Source organism: Panulirus ornatus, chromosome 29 (assembly GCF_036320965.1).
Source record: "Panulirus ornatus isolate Po-2019 chromosome 29, ASM3632096v1, whole genome shotgun sequence".
NCBI classification, from domain to species: domain Eukaryota; kingdom Metazoa; phylum Arthropoda; class Malacostraca; order Decapoda; family Palinuridae; genus Panulirus; species Panulirus ornatus.
Window position 1 is genome coordinate 20,775,535 of NC_092252.1, and position 15,983 is coordinate 20,791,517.

The 15,983-nt window shown below is 40.6% G+C and overlaps 1 protein-coding gene across 1 annotated transcript in view; it reads left to right on the forward strand.

Annotated features, from left to right (window-relative positions):
- Gdap2 (ganglioside induced differentiation associated protein 2) overlaps positions 1 to 15,983 on the forward strand; it is a 695,029-nt gene that overhangs the window by 617,692 nt on the left and 61,354 nt on the right. Inside the window, exon 11 of the mRNA XM_071679390.1 lies at positions 1,905 to 2,010. Within this exon, the coding sequence (XP_071535491.1) occupies positions 1,905 to 2,010 (106 nt within the window). The remainder of the gene's footprint in view (positions 1 to 1,904; positions 2,011 to 15,983) is intronic.

The following is a 15,983-nucleotide window of genomic DNA, read 5'->3' on the forward strand; positions in this document are numbered from 1 at the left end:
GCTCTTCCCCAATCTGATGCTCTGTATGTGTCTTCACCCTCTCAATCAATACCCTCCCATATAATTTACCAGGAATACTCAACAAACTTATACCTCTGTTATTTGAACACTCATCTTTATCCCCTTTGCCTTTGTACAATGGCACTATGCAAGCATTTCACCAATCCTCAGGCACTTCACTATGATCCATACACACACTGAATATCCTCACCAACCAGTCAACAGCACAGTCACCCCCTTTCTTAATAGATTCCACTGCTATACCATCCAAACACACCACCTTGCCGGGTTTCATCTTCTACAAAGCTTTCACTACCTCTTCTCTGTTTACCAAATCATTCTCCCTATCTCTCTCACTTCGCACATCATCTCGACCAAAACATCCTATTTCTGCCACTTTATCATCTAACGCATTCAACGAACCTTCAAAATACTCACTCCATCTCCTTCTCACATCACCACTACTTGTTATTACCTCCCCATTAGTCCCCTTCACCGATGTTCCCCTTTGTTCTCTTGTCTTACGCACTTCATTTACTTCCTTCCAAAACATACTTTTATTCTCCCTAAAATTTAATGATACTCTCTCACCCCAACTCATTTGCCCTCTTTTTCACCTCTTGCACCTCTCTCCTGACCTCCTGCCTCTTTCTCTTATACATCTCTTTGTCATTTGCACAATTTCCCTGCAAAAATCGTTCAAATGCCTCTCTCTTCTCTTTCACTGACAATCTTACTTCTATATCCCACCACTCACTACCTTTTCTAATCTGCCTACCTCCCACGCTTCTCATGCCACAAGCATCTTTTGTGCAGCCATCAGTGCTTCCCTAAATACATCCCATTCCTCCCACTCTCCCCTTACGTCCTTTGCTCCCACCTTTTTGCATTCTGCACGTACTCTCTCCTGGTATTTCCTCACACAAGTCTCCTTCCCATGCTCACTTACTCTCACCACTGTCTTCACCCCAACATTCTCTCATCTTTTCTGAAAACTTCTACAAATCTTCACCTTGGCCTCCACAAGGTAATGATCTGACATCCCTCCAGTTGCACCTCTCAGCACATTAACATCCAAAAGTCTCTCTTTCGCGCACTTATTGATTAACACATAATCCAATAACGCTCTCTGGCCATCTCTCCTACTTTCATACGTATACTTATGTATATCTCTCTTTTTAAACCAGGTATTCCCAATCACCAGTTCTTTTTCATCACACAAACCTACAAGCTCTTCACCATTTCCATTTACAACACTGAACACCGCATGTATACAAATTATTCCTTCAACTGCCACATTACTCTTTCATTTATTTTGGTGAATTTGCAAAAAATAAGAAAAAGTTGATTCCTCTCGAGACCAGCCACATTGGATTAACTGTCATGATGTTGCATTCCTTCTCATAACAAAGATGTTGAATTCACTATCTCTTCCCTCCCTTCTAGAAATATTATCTCATTAGAAACTATATGTAAGGTCTATAGACACCTGAGGAGCTCAAATTAATTGACCCTCTTTTCTTTTTCTTATATTTTTTCAACTGCAGTACTATTTTAACATTTTGGATGATGTAGTTTCAATTAGGGATGCTCTTAACTGTGTCATGTCAACTTCAGGACAGGAAAAGTATTGATATAGAATGCATACTTTGAGGGGGCTATGGGCATGAGTCATATGATTACTTGTATTGTTTGCACATGACTGATGGCAGGGGTTAGTTTTTGCTACACATTTTAACAATAAAAGCAAACTATAGTGATATTATATAAAAATTTACCTGATAAGCAAACTGCAGTAGATCGTAATGATATTTATATACTTATATTTAAAAGAATTGGTTTCAGCCTTTATTAGTGGCTTTTCTTGACCAGACACCCACAAACCAAAATTTTTCATTTCACAGGTACAAGAAAAATCTGAAGGCATTTTACATCGTTCACCCAACCTTGTGGACAAAGATAATGACTTGGTGGTTCACAACGTTCATGGCGCCACAGATCAAGCATAAGGTTAGTGATGTGTTTGCCAACATTGTCAACTACTTTCACTTTTATCTGTATTCATCTCTATCATTGTCTACATTAGCACTGTAGTCATCCCCATTAATTTTTCTGTAAGATGTTAATGCACAGATTTTTTTCACTTTCTGTAAACATGACCAAATGTGACTGTCACCACTTCAGACCTATACCATTAACATGTCCAAATATTATAGAGGTAATGCATATTACTCACTATTTGCACTGAAGTTTACTGTCATTATTTACTACCATTATTTTAATCATCAATACAGTATATGTAAATACTGTCACTACACCACACTTTATACAATACATAGCATTGGAAAGATTTTGAAGAACATGAATGTGTATAGCATTACTTTTCCTATTCTAATGAAGAACATGAATGCGTATAGCATTACTTTTCCTATTCTAATGAAGAACATGAATGTGTATAGCATTACTTTTCCTATTCTAATGAAGAACATGAATGCGTATAGCATTACTTTTCCTATTCTAATGAAGAACATGAATGCGTATAGCATTACTTTTCCTATTCTAATGAAGAACATGAATGTGTATAGCATTACTTTTCCTATTCTAATGAAGAACATGAATGCGTATAGCATTACTTTTCCTATTCTAATGAAGAACATGAATGTGTATAGCATTACTTTTCCTATTCTAATGCAAACTTCAGTTTCTCTTGGATATTTGTAGCTATTAATCATACTGCTGTTACTTCATGACATCAGACTAACAACTCAGTTGCTGTAAAGTAGATATTTTTTGTAGTTAATAATTTGGATTTTTTTTATACCTAATTGCCTCTCCTGCCCCAGCAAGGAAGTGATGGGAGCAAAAAAAAACACCTTCCTTTTCACACAGCCACTTTTTAGCTGTCATGTGTAATACACTGAAATCATAGTCTGCCATCCTTAGCCAAGTCCCAAAGACTGTTCCATGGTTTAACTTGTCTGTCTCTTATGCCTTGATTCTGCTCACTAACAACGTATCACTACATATACCACATTAGTTCATTTCACTCTATCCTTCCCTCCATCCTTCCAGCTACTTTTTGGTCTACCCCTCCCCTTCCTCTCTCCGCTTGTAACGCATAGATCCTGTCTGTCAGTATCTCAGTATTTCTTTTCTCATCCTCTCCATATTTCCAGACTGTTTCAGCATGTCCTGGTCAGCTATCTCAGTTAGCATGTACTTACTGCCACACCTCTCTTACATTAGTATTCTTTACACAGTCATCCCAGCTCAAACCACACATTGTTCCTAGACATTTCATTTCTACCACGTGGACACTCTGCCTATCTTTTGCATGCAAAGCTGAAGACATATTTACACATCTTAGGACTATAATACCTTCATACATAAGCCATCTTTACTATAACATATACTGATCTTTCCTTCCATATGCTCCTTCATGTACCCAGAACCTTAGCCTTCTTTGCCACCCATGTATCTAAAGCACTCCTCAGCCTCCAGGTCCTCACCATTCAAACTCTCACTGAAACCATCCTGTCTTTTCCCCCTGCTGCTCCTCATTACCATAATTTTAGTCACATTTACTCTCCACTGTCTCATTTCACACACATTCCCAAACTCTGTCACCAGCTTCTGGAATTTTTTTTTTTTGCTGTCAGCCACTAGAACCATGTCATCTTCAGAAAGCAAATGATTCACCTCCTATGTTCTCCCACCCTTGGCATACTGCAGACCTGCTCCTTGCCCAAGGACCCTTGCGTTTACGTCCCTCACCAGCTCATCCAAGAACAGATTAACTAACCATGGTGACATCACACATCATTGATACAAACTGACCTTCACTAGGAACCTCTCACCCTCCTCTCTTCCTACTCTCTTGCCTCTGAATTTCCAAGTAAAACTCCCCACTGCAAGTTGTAACTCTCCACTTACCTCATATATTTGTTGCACCCTCTAAAAGGCCTCTCCTTGAACATTATCATAAGCTTTCTCCTAATCCATAAATGCTACATACAGTTTGCTCTCTTTCTTCAAATATTTCATACACAAATTCATCAAGGTAGACAACTGGTCCACAATCCTCTACATTTCTTCTAAAGCCATGGCATTCCTCCCCACATAGATGTTCTGTGCATACAACCACCCTTTCAGTCACTATTCTCCCATATACCTTATCAAGTATGCGCAGCAGACTTATACCCTGTAATTCAAGCATTCCCTTTTGTCCCGTTTGCCCTTATGCATGGGCACTATACATACTATACTGGGCACTATATATACTATACTTATATATACTATATACTATACTTATATATACTATATACTATATTTTGTAAAGCCCGAGTAATAATTCAGCAATAATATGACCCCATTTTTTGGTCAACTCAACTGCAGTCCCATCTGCTCCTGCCACTTTGCCATTTATCATTTTGTACCAGTCTTTTACTACCTCTTCTGTTTTCACCATACCATATGCCATGACTACCTGGCATTATGAAGAGAAAATATTACCCTAATATTTCATGAGTGTTACAGAAGTTGACTAAAAGGAACATGAGTGGGGGACTGGAATCTTGTATTTTCACTTTCTAAATGTCAGAACATTAGGAAGAGGAGCCAAGTGAGGATTTCTTGAAAGGTTTAATAACCCATTCCTCTTTTTACCTTGCTAAAGTAGGAAAAGTGAGCAGGTATGAAACAATGAGATCTAAACACCAATGAATACTTCTTTGTATACTAACTGACCGTCAGCATCAATAAATGCAATTTATTACAAATCATTAGTAAAAACTAAAAGAAAAGCTACACGATGAATTCTGTTGAACTGCAAAAATATGAATAAGATAAAAGACTTGAGTGCAATTCTCTTTCGTGATCTGAAACCAAGTAAACAGTGTATAAAAAGTGAGAAAAAGGAAACAGATTCTTGGATTCATAGGTAGAGCTTTCAAATTCAAGTCTGGGAAAATCATCCTCACTCCTCACACTTCATTGGCATGTTCTTATAGATTCATAGGCAGAGCTTTCAAATTTAAGTTTAGGAAAATCATCCTCACTCCTCACATCTTCAAAATTGTGTTCAGTTTTGGTAACCTTTCTTGAAGAAAAAGATAGACTTAATGAAAATAGAACAGTGTTGAGCTATCATGATGAATTCCAGACTAAACGAATACAACCTATTCAGCTTAGAAAGGAGAGGTTAAGAAGTGGTCTAATAAAACCATTCAAAGGTATCAAAGGCATTGATAATCTCAATCTAACAAGCTACTTAAGATTTGATTCATTGTACCGGATACAAACTTGCGGGAAAAAGGTACAAACTCGTGGTAAAACGTTTCACGATGAATGAGGTGAAGTTCTTATTCTTCAACAGGATCGTTAGCAGCTTATGTTTTTTTCATTATACTTAATCACTTTTTCCCGCATTAAGCGAGGTAGTGCCAGGAAACAGATGAAGAATGGCCCATCCACTCATATATAGAGGAGAAAGAATACTTCCTGCGTATTCCCTGCATGTCATAGAAGGTGACTAAAAGGGGAGGGAGGGGGGGTGGGGGAGCTGGAAATCCTCCCCTCTCATTTTTTTTCCTTTAATTTTCCAAAAGAAAGAACAGAGAAGGGGGCCAGGTGAACATATTCCCTCAAAGGCCCAGTTCTCTGTTCTTAACGCTACCTCACAAACGCGGGAAATAGTGAATAATATAAAAGATATATATATATATATATATCCCTGGGGATAGGGGAGAAAGAAACTTCCCACGCATTCCTCACGTGTCGTAGGGGAAACAGAAGAAGGAGTCACATGGGGAGTGCTCATCCTCCTCGAAGGCTCAGATTGGGGGGGTCTGTGTGTGGATGTAACCAAGATGAGAAAAAAGGAGAGAGAGGTAGTATGTTTGAGGAAAGGAACCTGGATGTTTTGACTCTGAGAGAAAGAAGCTCAAGGGTAAAGGGGAAGAGTGGTTTGGGAATGTCTTGGGAGAAAATTCAGGGGTTAGTGAGAGGACAAGAGCAAGGGAAGGAGTAGCAATACTCCTGAAACAGGAGTGGTGGGAATATGTGATAGAGTGTAAGAAATTAAACTCTAGGTTGATGTGGGTGAAACTGAAAGTGGATGGAGAGAGATCGGTGATTATTAGTGCATATGCACCTGGGCATGAGAAGAAAGATCATGAGAGGCAAGTGTTTTGGGAGCAGCAGAGTGAGTTTTTTAGTAGTTTTGATGCAAGAGACTGGGTTATAGTGATGGGTGATTTAAATGCAAAGGTGAGTAATGTGGCAGTTGAGGGAATAATTGGTGTACATAGGGTGCTCAGTGTTGTAAATGGAAATGGTGAACACCTTGTAGATTTATGTGCTGAAAAAGGACTGGTGATTGGGAATACCTGGTTTAAAAAGAGAGATATATAAGTATACATATGTAAGTAGGAGGGATGGCTAGAGAGCATTATTGGATTACGTGTTAATTAACAGGCGTGCGAAAGAGAGACTTTTGGATGTTAATGTGCTGAAAGTGCAACTGGAGGGATGTGTGATCATTATCTTGTGGACGCGAAGGTAAAGATTTGTAAAAGTTTTCAGAAAAGAAGAGAGAATATTGGGGTGAAAAGAGTGGTGAGAATAAGTGAGCTTGGGAAGGAGACTTGTGTGAGGAAGTACTAGGAGAGACTGAGTACAGAATGGAAAAAACGTGAGAACAAAGGAGGTAAGGGGAGTGGAGGATGAATCGGATGTATTTGGGGAAGCAGTGATGGCTTGCGCAAAAGATGCTTGTGGCATGAGAAGCGTGGGAGGTAGCAGATTAGAAAGGGTAGTGAGTGCCACGTGGGATGAAGTAAGAGTATTAGTGAAAGAGAAGAGAGAGGCATTTGGACGATTTTTGCAGGGAAATAATGCAAATGACTGGTGGTAATGAGAAGGAGATGGAGTGAGTATTTTGAAGGTTTGTTGAATGTGTTTGATGATAGAGTGGCAGATATAGGGTGTTTTGGTCGAGGTGGTGTGCAAAGTGAGAGGGTTAGGGAAAATGATTTGGTAAACAGAGAAGAGGTAGTAAAAGCTTTCCGGAAGATGAAGGCTGGCAAGGCAGCGGGTTTGGATGGTATTGCAGTGGAATTTATTTAGAAAGGGGGTGACTGTATTGTTCACTGGTTGGTAAGGTTATTTAATGTATGTATGACTCATGGTGAGGTGCCTGAGGATTGGCGGAATGCTTGCATAGTGCCATTGTACAAAGGCAAAGGGGATAAGAGTGAGTGCTCACATTACAGAGGTATATGCTTGTTGAGTATTCCTGGTGAATTATATGGGAGGGTATTGATTGAGAGGGTGAAGGCATGTACAGAGCATCAGATTGGGGAAGAGCAGTGTGGTTTCAGAAGTGGTACAGGATGTGTGTATCAAGTATTTCCTTTGAAGAATGTATGAGAGAAATACTTCAAAAAGCAAATGGATTTGTATATAGCATTAATGGATCTGGAGAAGGCATATGAAAGAGTTGATAGAGATGCTCTGTGGAAGGTATTAAGAATATATGGTGTGGGAGGCAAGTTGTTAGAAGCAGTGAAAGGTTTTTATTGAGGATGTAAGGCATGTGTACGTGTAGGAAGAGAGGAAAGTGATTGGTTCTCAGTGAATGTAGGTTTGCGGCAGGGGTGTGTGATGTCTCCATGGTAGTTTAATTTGTTTATGGATGGGGTTGTTAGGGAGGTGAATGCAAGAGTTTTGGAAAGAGGGGCAAGTATGCAGTCTGTTGTGGATGAGAGAGCTTGGGAAATGAGTCAACTGTTGTTCGCTGATGATACAGCACTGGTGGCTGATTCATGTGAGAAACTGTAGAAGCTGGTGACTGAGTTTGGTAAAGTGTGTGAGAGAAGAAAGTTGAGAGTAAATGTGAATAAGAGCAAGGTTATTAGGTACAGTAGGGTTGAGGGTCAAGTCAATTGGGAGGTAAGTTTGAATGGAGAAAAACTGGAGGAAGAAAAGTGTTTTAGATATCTGGGAGTGGATCTGGCAGTGGATGGAACCATGGAAGTGGAAGTGAATCATAGGGTGGGGGAGGGGATGAAAATTCTGGAAGCCTTGAAGAATGTTTGGAAGTCGAGAACATTATCTCGGAAAGCAAAAATGGGTATGTTTGAAAAAATACTGGTTCCAACAGTGTTGTATGGTTGCGAGGCGTGGGCTATGGATAGAATTGTGCGCAGGAGGATGGATGTGCTGGAAATGAGATGTTTGAGGACAGTATGTGGTGTGAGGTGGTTTGCTCGAGTAAGTAATGTAAGGGTAAGAGAGATGTGTGGAAATAAAAAGAGTGTGGTTGAGAGAGCAGAAGAGGGTGTTTTGAAAAGGTTTGGTTACATGGAGAGAATGATTTAGGAAAGATTGACCAAGAGGATATATGTGTCAGAGGTAGAGGGAACAAGGAGAAGTGGGAGACCAAATTGGAGGTGGAAAGATGGAGTGAAAAAGATTTTGAGTGATCGGGGCTTGAACATGCAGGAGGGTGAAAGGCGTGCAAGGAATAGAGTGAATTGGAACGATCTGGTATACCGGGGTTGACGTGCTGTCAATGGATTGAACCAGGGCTTGTAAAGCATCTGGGGTAAACCATGGAAAGTTCTGTGGGGCATGGATGTGGAAAGGGAGCTGTGGTTTCGGTGCATTATTACATGACAGCTAGAGACTGAGTGTGAACAAATGTGGCCTTTGTTGTCTTTTTCTAGCGCTACCTCACGCACATGAAGGGGGGAGGGGGTTGTTATTTCAAATGTGGCGGGATGGTGATGGGAATGAATAAAGACAGACAGTATGAATTATGTACATGTGTATATATGTATATGTCTGTTTGTGTATATATATGTATATGTTCAGATGTATAGGTATGTATATTTGCTTAAGTGGACGTGTATGTATATACATGTGTATGTGGGTGGGTTAGGCCATTCTTTCGTCTGTTTCCTTGCACTACCTTGCTAACATGGGAGACAGCGACAAAGCAAAATAAAAGAAAATAAAAAGATGAATATATATATATAATCTTTCTTTCAAACTATTCGCCATTTCCCGCGTTAGCGAGGTAGCGTTAAGAACAGAGAACTGGGCCTTTCAGGGAATATCCTCACCTGGCCCCCTTCTCTGTTCCTTCTTTTGGAAAAATAAAAAAAAAAAAATAATGAGAGGGGAGGATTTCCAGCCCCCTGCTCCCTCCCCTTTTAGTCGCCTTCTACGAGACGCAGGGAATACGTGGGAAGTATTCTTTCTCCCCTATCCCCATAAATGTATGTTATCTATCTGCACTTAGTACCAGCTTCTAGTAATTCATCTTTCTAATATGATTTTTTCAGACATTTACCAATTGTACTATCAGCTATACATCTTAAATATCTGAAATTTTCCTATTTCCAAACATTTATTCATTTACTTAGTCAATGACTGCTCCCTAAACAAGGCTTTCTTCAAAGATGTTCTCTAACCTCCCTTATATCTCAATCCCTGGAGCACCATTTCATACATTTATCAACTACATCATTTTGATGAGTAACATATAAACATTTCCAAGTCCTTCTAGTACTGTACTAAGATTTTCCATTTCCATTTTCTCTGTCATCTGAATTACATGGTTCAATTTCTTCCCCTTCAACTTGAAACTTTCATAACTATCCTTACTTGCCACCTGGCTCCACACTAATCCTCCAGTCCTCATAATTTGAATATTTTATGATCATAACAATACACATTTTCATACATCATTCCACTTCCACATTTGGGGGAGAACACTTTACACAGTTTCAGGCATATAATCCACCCCTCTACATTATTTTATCTACAACAACATCCTATGTCTAAATCAATTCGTCAACAGGATCATCCACAAAGCATTGTCTTTTTAGTTTTCCTTGACAGTTAGAAAATTACCCATGACATGTAGTGTATCACAGTCCTGAGATGAAGTAATATCATTCATTCATCTGTTCATTTTGCCACTGTGTGGAGTGGCTGGCAGAGTTTTGACTTGTTTCTGTTCTCAATATATATATTGTTAGAAGCAGTGAAAAGTTTTTATCGAGGATGTAAGGCATGTGTACGTGTAGGAAGAGAGGAAAGTGATTGGTTCTCAGTGAATGTAGGTTTGCGGCAGGGGTGTGTGATGTCTCCATGGTTGTTTAATTTGTTTATGGATGGGGTTGTTAGGGAGGTAAATGCAAGAGTTTTGGAAAGAGGGGCAAGTATGAAGTCTGTTGGGGATGAGAGAGCTTGGGAAGTGAGTCAGTTGTTGTTCGCTGATGATACAGCGCTGGTGGCTGATTCATGTGAGAAACTGCAGAAGCTGGTGACTGAGTTTGGAAAAGTGTGTGGAAGAAGAAAGTTAAGAGTAAATGTGAATAAGAGCAAGGTTATTAGGTACAGTAGGGTTGAGGGTCAAGTCAATTGGGAGGTGAGTTTGAATGGAGAAAAACTGGAGGAAGTGAAGTGTTTTAGATATCTGGGAGTGGATCTGGCAGCGGATGGAACCATGGAAGCGGAAGTGGATCATAGGGTGGGGGAGGGGTCGAAAATCCTGGGGGCCTTGAAGAATGTGTGGAAGTCGAGAACATTATCTCGGAAAGCAAAAATGGGTATGTTTGAAGGAATAGTGGTTCCAACAATGTTGTATGGTTGCGAGGCGTGGGCTATGGATAGAGTTGTGCGCAGGAGGATGGATGTGCTGGAAATGAGATGTTTGAGGACAATGTGTGGTGTGAGGTGGTTTGATCGAGTGAGTAACGTAAGGGTAAGAGAGATGTGTGGAAATAAAAAGAGCGGGGTTGAGAGAGCAGAAGAGGGTGTTTTGAAGTGGTTTGGGCACATGGAGAGGATGAGTGAGGAAAGATTGACCAAGAGGATATATGTGTCGGAGGTGGAGGGAACAAGGAGAAGAGGGAGACCAAATTGGAGGTGGAAAGATGGAGTGAAAAAGATTTTGTGTGATCGGGGCCTGAACATGCAGGAGGGTGAAAGGAGGGCAAGGAATAGAGTGAATTGGAGCGATGTGGTATACCGGGGTTGACGTGCTGTCAGTGGATTGAAGCAGGGCATGTGAAGTGTCTGGGGTAAACCATGGAAAGCTGTGTAGGTATGTATATTTGCGTGTGTGGACGTATGTATATACATGTGTATGGGGGGTGGTTGGGCCATTTCTTTCGTCTGTTTCCTTGCGCTACCTCGCAAACGCGGGAGACAGCGACAAAGTATAATAAAAAAAAAATATAATAATATATATATATATATATATATATATATATTTTTTTTCATACTATTCGCTATTTCCCACATTTGCGAGGTAGCGTTAAGAACAGAGAACTGGGCCTTTGAGGGAATATCCTCACCTGGCCCCCTTCTCTGTTCTTTCTTTTGGAGGAAAAAAAAAAAGAGAGGAAAGGATTTCCAGCCCCCCTGCTCCCTTCCCTTTTAGTCGCCTTCTACGACACGCAGGGAATACGTGGGAAGTATTCTTTCTCCCCTATCCCCTTGCGCTACCTCGCAAATGCGGGAGACAGCGACAAAGTATAATAAAAAAAAAATAAATATATATATATATATATATATATATATATATATATATATATATATATATATATATATGAAACAGGAGTTGTGGGAATATGTGATAGAATGTAAGAAAGTAAATTCTCGATTAATATGGGTAAAACTGAAAGTTGATTGAGAGAGATGGGTATTTATTGGTGCATATGCACCTGGGCATGAGAAGAAAGATCATGAGAGGCAAGTGTTTTGGGAGCAGCTGCATGAGTGTGTTAGTGGTTTTGATGCACGAGACTGGGTTATAGTGATGGGTGATTTGAATGCAAAGATGAGTAATGTGGCACTTGAGGGAATAATTGGTATACATGGGGTGTTCAGTGTTGTAAATGGAAATGGTGAAGAGCTTGTAGATTTATGTGCTGAAAAAGGATTGGTGATTGGGAATACCTGGTTTAAAAAGCGAGATATACATAAGTATACGTATGTAAGTAGGAGGGATGGCCAGAGAGCGTTATTGGATTACGTGTTAATTGACAGGCTCGCGAGAGAGACTTTTGGATGTTAATGTGCTGAGAGGTGCAACTGGAGGGATGTCTGATCATTATCTTGTGGAGGCTAAGGTGAAGATTTGTATGGGTTTTCAGAAAAGAAGAGTGAATGTTGGGGTGAAGAGGGTGGTGAGAGTAAGTGAGCTTGGGAAGGAGACTTGTGTGAGGAAGTACCAGGAGAGACTGAGTACAGAATGGAAAAAGGTGAGAACAATGGAAGTAAGGGGAGTGGGGGAGGAATGGGATGTATTTAGGGAATCAGTGATGGATTGCACAAAAGATGCTTGTGACATGAGAAGAGTGGAAGGTGGGCAGATTAGAAAGGGTAGTTAGTGGTGGGATGAAGAAGTAAGATTATTAGTGAAAGAGAAGAGAGAGGCATTTGGATGATTTTTGCAGGGAAAAAATGCAATTGAGTGGGAGTTGTATAAAAGAAAGAGACAGGAGGTCAAGAGAAAGGTGCAACAGGTGAAAAAGAGGGCAAATGAGAGTTGGGGTGAGAGAGTATCATTAAATTTTAGGGAGAATAAAAAGATGTTCTGGAAGGAGGTAAATAAAGTGCGTAAGACAAGGGAGCAAATGGGAACTTCAGTGAAGGGCGCAAATGGGGAGGTGATAACAAGTAGTGGGGATGTGAGAAGGAGATGGAAAGAGTATTTTGAAGGTTTGTTGAATGTGTTTGATGATAGAGTGGCAGATATAGGGTGTCTTGGTCGAGGTGGTGTGCAAAGTGAGAGGGTTAGGGAAAATGATTTGGTAAACAGAGAAGAGGTAGTAAAAGCTTTGCGGAAGATGAAAGCCGAAAGGCCACAGGTTTGGATGGTATTGCAGTGGAATTTATTAAAAAAGGGGGTGACTGTATTATTGACTGGTTGGTAAGGTTATTTAATGTATGTATGACTCATGGTGAGGTGCCTGAGGATTGGCGGAATGCGTGCATAGTGCCATTGTACAAAGGCAAAGGGGATAAGAGTGAGTGCTCAAATTACAGAGGTATAAGTTTGTTGAGTATTCCTGGTAAATTATACGGGAGGGTATTGATTGAGAGGGTGAAGGCATGTACAGAGTATCAGAATTTTTTTTTTTTTTTTTTTTTTTTGCTTTGCTTTGTTGCTGTCTCCCAGCGTTTGCGAGGTAGCGCAAGGAAACAGACAAAAGAAATGGCCCAACCCACCCCCATACACATGTATATACATACATCCACACATGCAAATATACATACCTACACAGCTTTCCATGGTTTACCCCAGACACTTCACATGCCCTGATTCAATCCACTGACAGCACGTCAACCCCGGTATACCACATCGATCCAATTCACTCTATTCCTTGCCCTCCTTTCACTCTCCTGCATGTTCAGGCCCCAATCACACAAAATCTTTTTCACTCCATCTTTCCACCTCCAATTTAGTCTCCCACTTCTCCTCTTTCCCTCCACCTCCGACACATATATCCTCTTGGTCAATCTTTCCTTACTCATTCTCTCCATGTGCCCAAACCATTTCAAAACACCCTCTTCTGCTCTCTCAACCACGCTCTTTTTATTTCCACACATCTCTCTTACCCTTACGTTACTTACTCGATCAAACCACCTCACACCACACATTGTCCTCAAACATCTCATTTCCAGCACATCCATCCTCCTGAGCACAACTCTATCCATAGCCCATGCCTCGCAACCATACAACATTGTTGGAACCACTATTCCTTCAAACATACCCATTTTTGCTTTCCGAGATAATGTTCTTGACTTCCACACATTCTTCAAGGCTCCTAGGATTTTTGCCCCCTCCCCCACCCTATGATCCAGTTCCGCTTCCATGGTTCCATCCACTGCCAGATCCACTCCCAGATATCTAAAACACTTTACTTCCTCCAGTTTTTCTCCATTCAAACTTACCTCCCAGTTGACTTGACCCTGAACCCTACTGTACCTAATAACCTTGCTCTTATTCACATTTACTCTTAACTTTCTTCTTTCACATACTTTACCAAACTCAGTCACCAGCTTCTGCAGTTTCTCACATGAATCAGCCACCAGCGCTGTATCATCAGCAAACAACAACTGACACTTCCCAAGCTCTCTCATCCCCAACAGACTTCATACTTGCCCCTCTTTCCAAAACTCTTGCATTTACCTCCCTAACAACCCCATCCATAAACAAATTAAACAACCATGGAGACATCACACACCCCTGCCACAAACCTACATTCACTGAGAACCAATCACTTTCCTCTCTTCCTACACGTACACATGCCTTACATCCTCGATAAAAACTTTTCACTGCTTCTAACAACTTGCCTCCCACACCATATATTCCTAATACCTTCCACAGAGCATCTCTATCAACTCTATCATATGCCTATATATATATATATATATATATATATATATATATATATATATATATATATATATATATATATATATATGTATCCCTGGGGATAGGGGAGAAAGAATACTTCCCACGCATTCCTCATGTGTCGTAGAAGGGAACTGAAGGGGACGGGAGCAGGGGGCTGGAAACCCTTCCCTCCTTGTATTTTAACTTTCTAAAAGGGGAAACACAGGAAGGATTCACGCGGGGAGGGCTCATCCTCCTCGAAGGCTCAGATTCGGGTGTCTAAATGTGTGTGGATGTAACCAAAATGACAAAAAAGGAGAGATAGGTAGTATGTTGGAGGAAAGGAACGTTAATGTTTTGGCTCTGAGTGATACGAAGCTCAAGGGTAAAGGGGAAGAGTGGTTTGGGAATGTCTTGGGAGTAAAGTCAGGGGTTAGTGAGAGGACAAGAGTAAGGGAAGGAGTAGCACTACTCCTGAAACAGGAGTGGTGGGAGTATGTGATAGAGTGTAAGAAAGTATACTCTAGGTTGATATGGGTAAAACTGAAAGTGGATGGAGAGAGATGGGTGATTATTGGTGCATATGCACCTGTGCAGGGGAAGAAAGATCATGAGAGAGGCAAGTCTTTTGGGAGCAGCTGCGTGAATGTGTTAGTAGTTTGATGCACAAGACCGGGTTATAGTGATGGGTGATTTGAATGCAAAGGTGAGTAATGTGGCAATTGAGGGAATAATTTGTGTACATGGAGTGTTCGTGTTGTAAATGGAAATGGTGAAGAGCTTGTAGATTTATGTGCTGAAAAAGGACTGGTGATTGGGAATACCTGGCTTAAAAAGAAAGATATACTTAAGTATACGTATGTAAGTAGGAAAGATGGCCAGAGAGCGTTATTGGATTATGTGTTAATTGATAGGCACGCGAAATAGAGACTTTTGGATGTTAATGTGCCGAGAGGTGCAACTGGAGGGATGTCTGATCATTATCTTGTGGAGGCCAAGGTGAAGATTTGTAGAGGTTTCCAGAAAAGAAGAGAGAATGTTGGGATGAAAAGAGTGGTGAGAGTAAGTGAGCTTGGGAAGGAGACGTACTCAGTAGAGACTGAGTACAGAATGGAAAAAGGTGAGAACAAAGGACGTAAGGGGAGTTGGGGAGGATTGGGATGTATTTAGGGAAGCAGTGATGGCTTGCGGAAAATAAACTTGTGGCATGAGAAGCGTTGGAGGTGGGCAGATTAGAAAGGGTAGTGAGTGGTAGGATGAAGAAGTAAGATTATTAGTGAAAGAGAAGAGAGAGGCATTTGGACGATTTTTGTAGAGATATAATGCAAAAGAGTGGGAGATGTATAAAAGAAAGAGGCAGGAGGTCAAGAGAAAGGTGCAAGACGTGAAAAAGAGGGCAAATGAGAGCTGCGGTGAAAGAGTATCATTAGATTTTAGAGAGAATGAAAAGATGTTTTGGAAGGAGGTATTTAAATAAAGTACGTAAGACAAGGGAACAAATGGGAACTTCAGTGAAGGGGAGTAATGGGGAGGTGATAACAAATAGTGGTGATGTGAGAAGGAG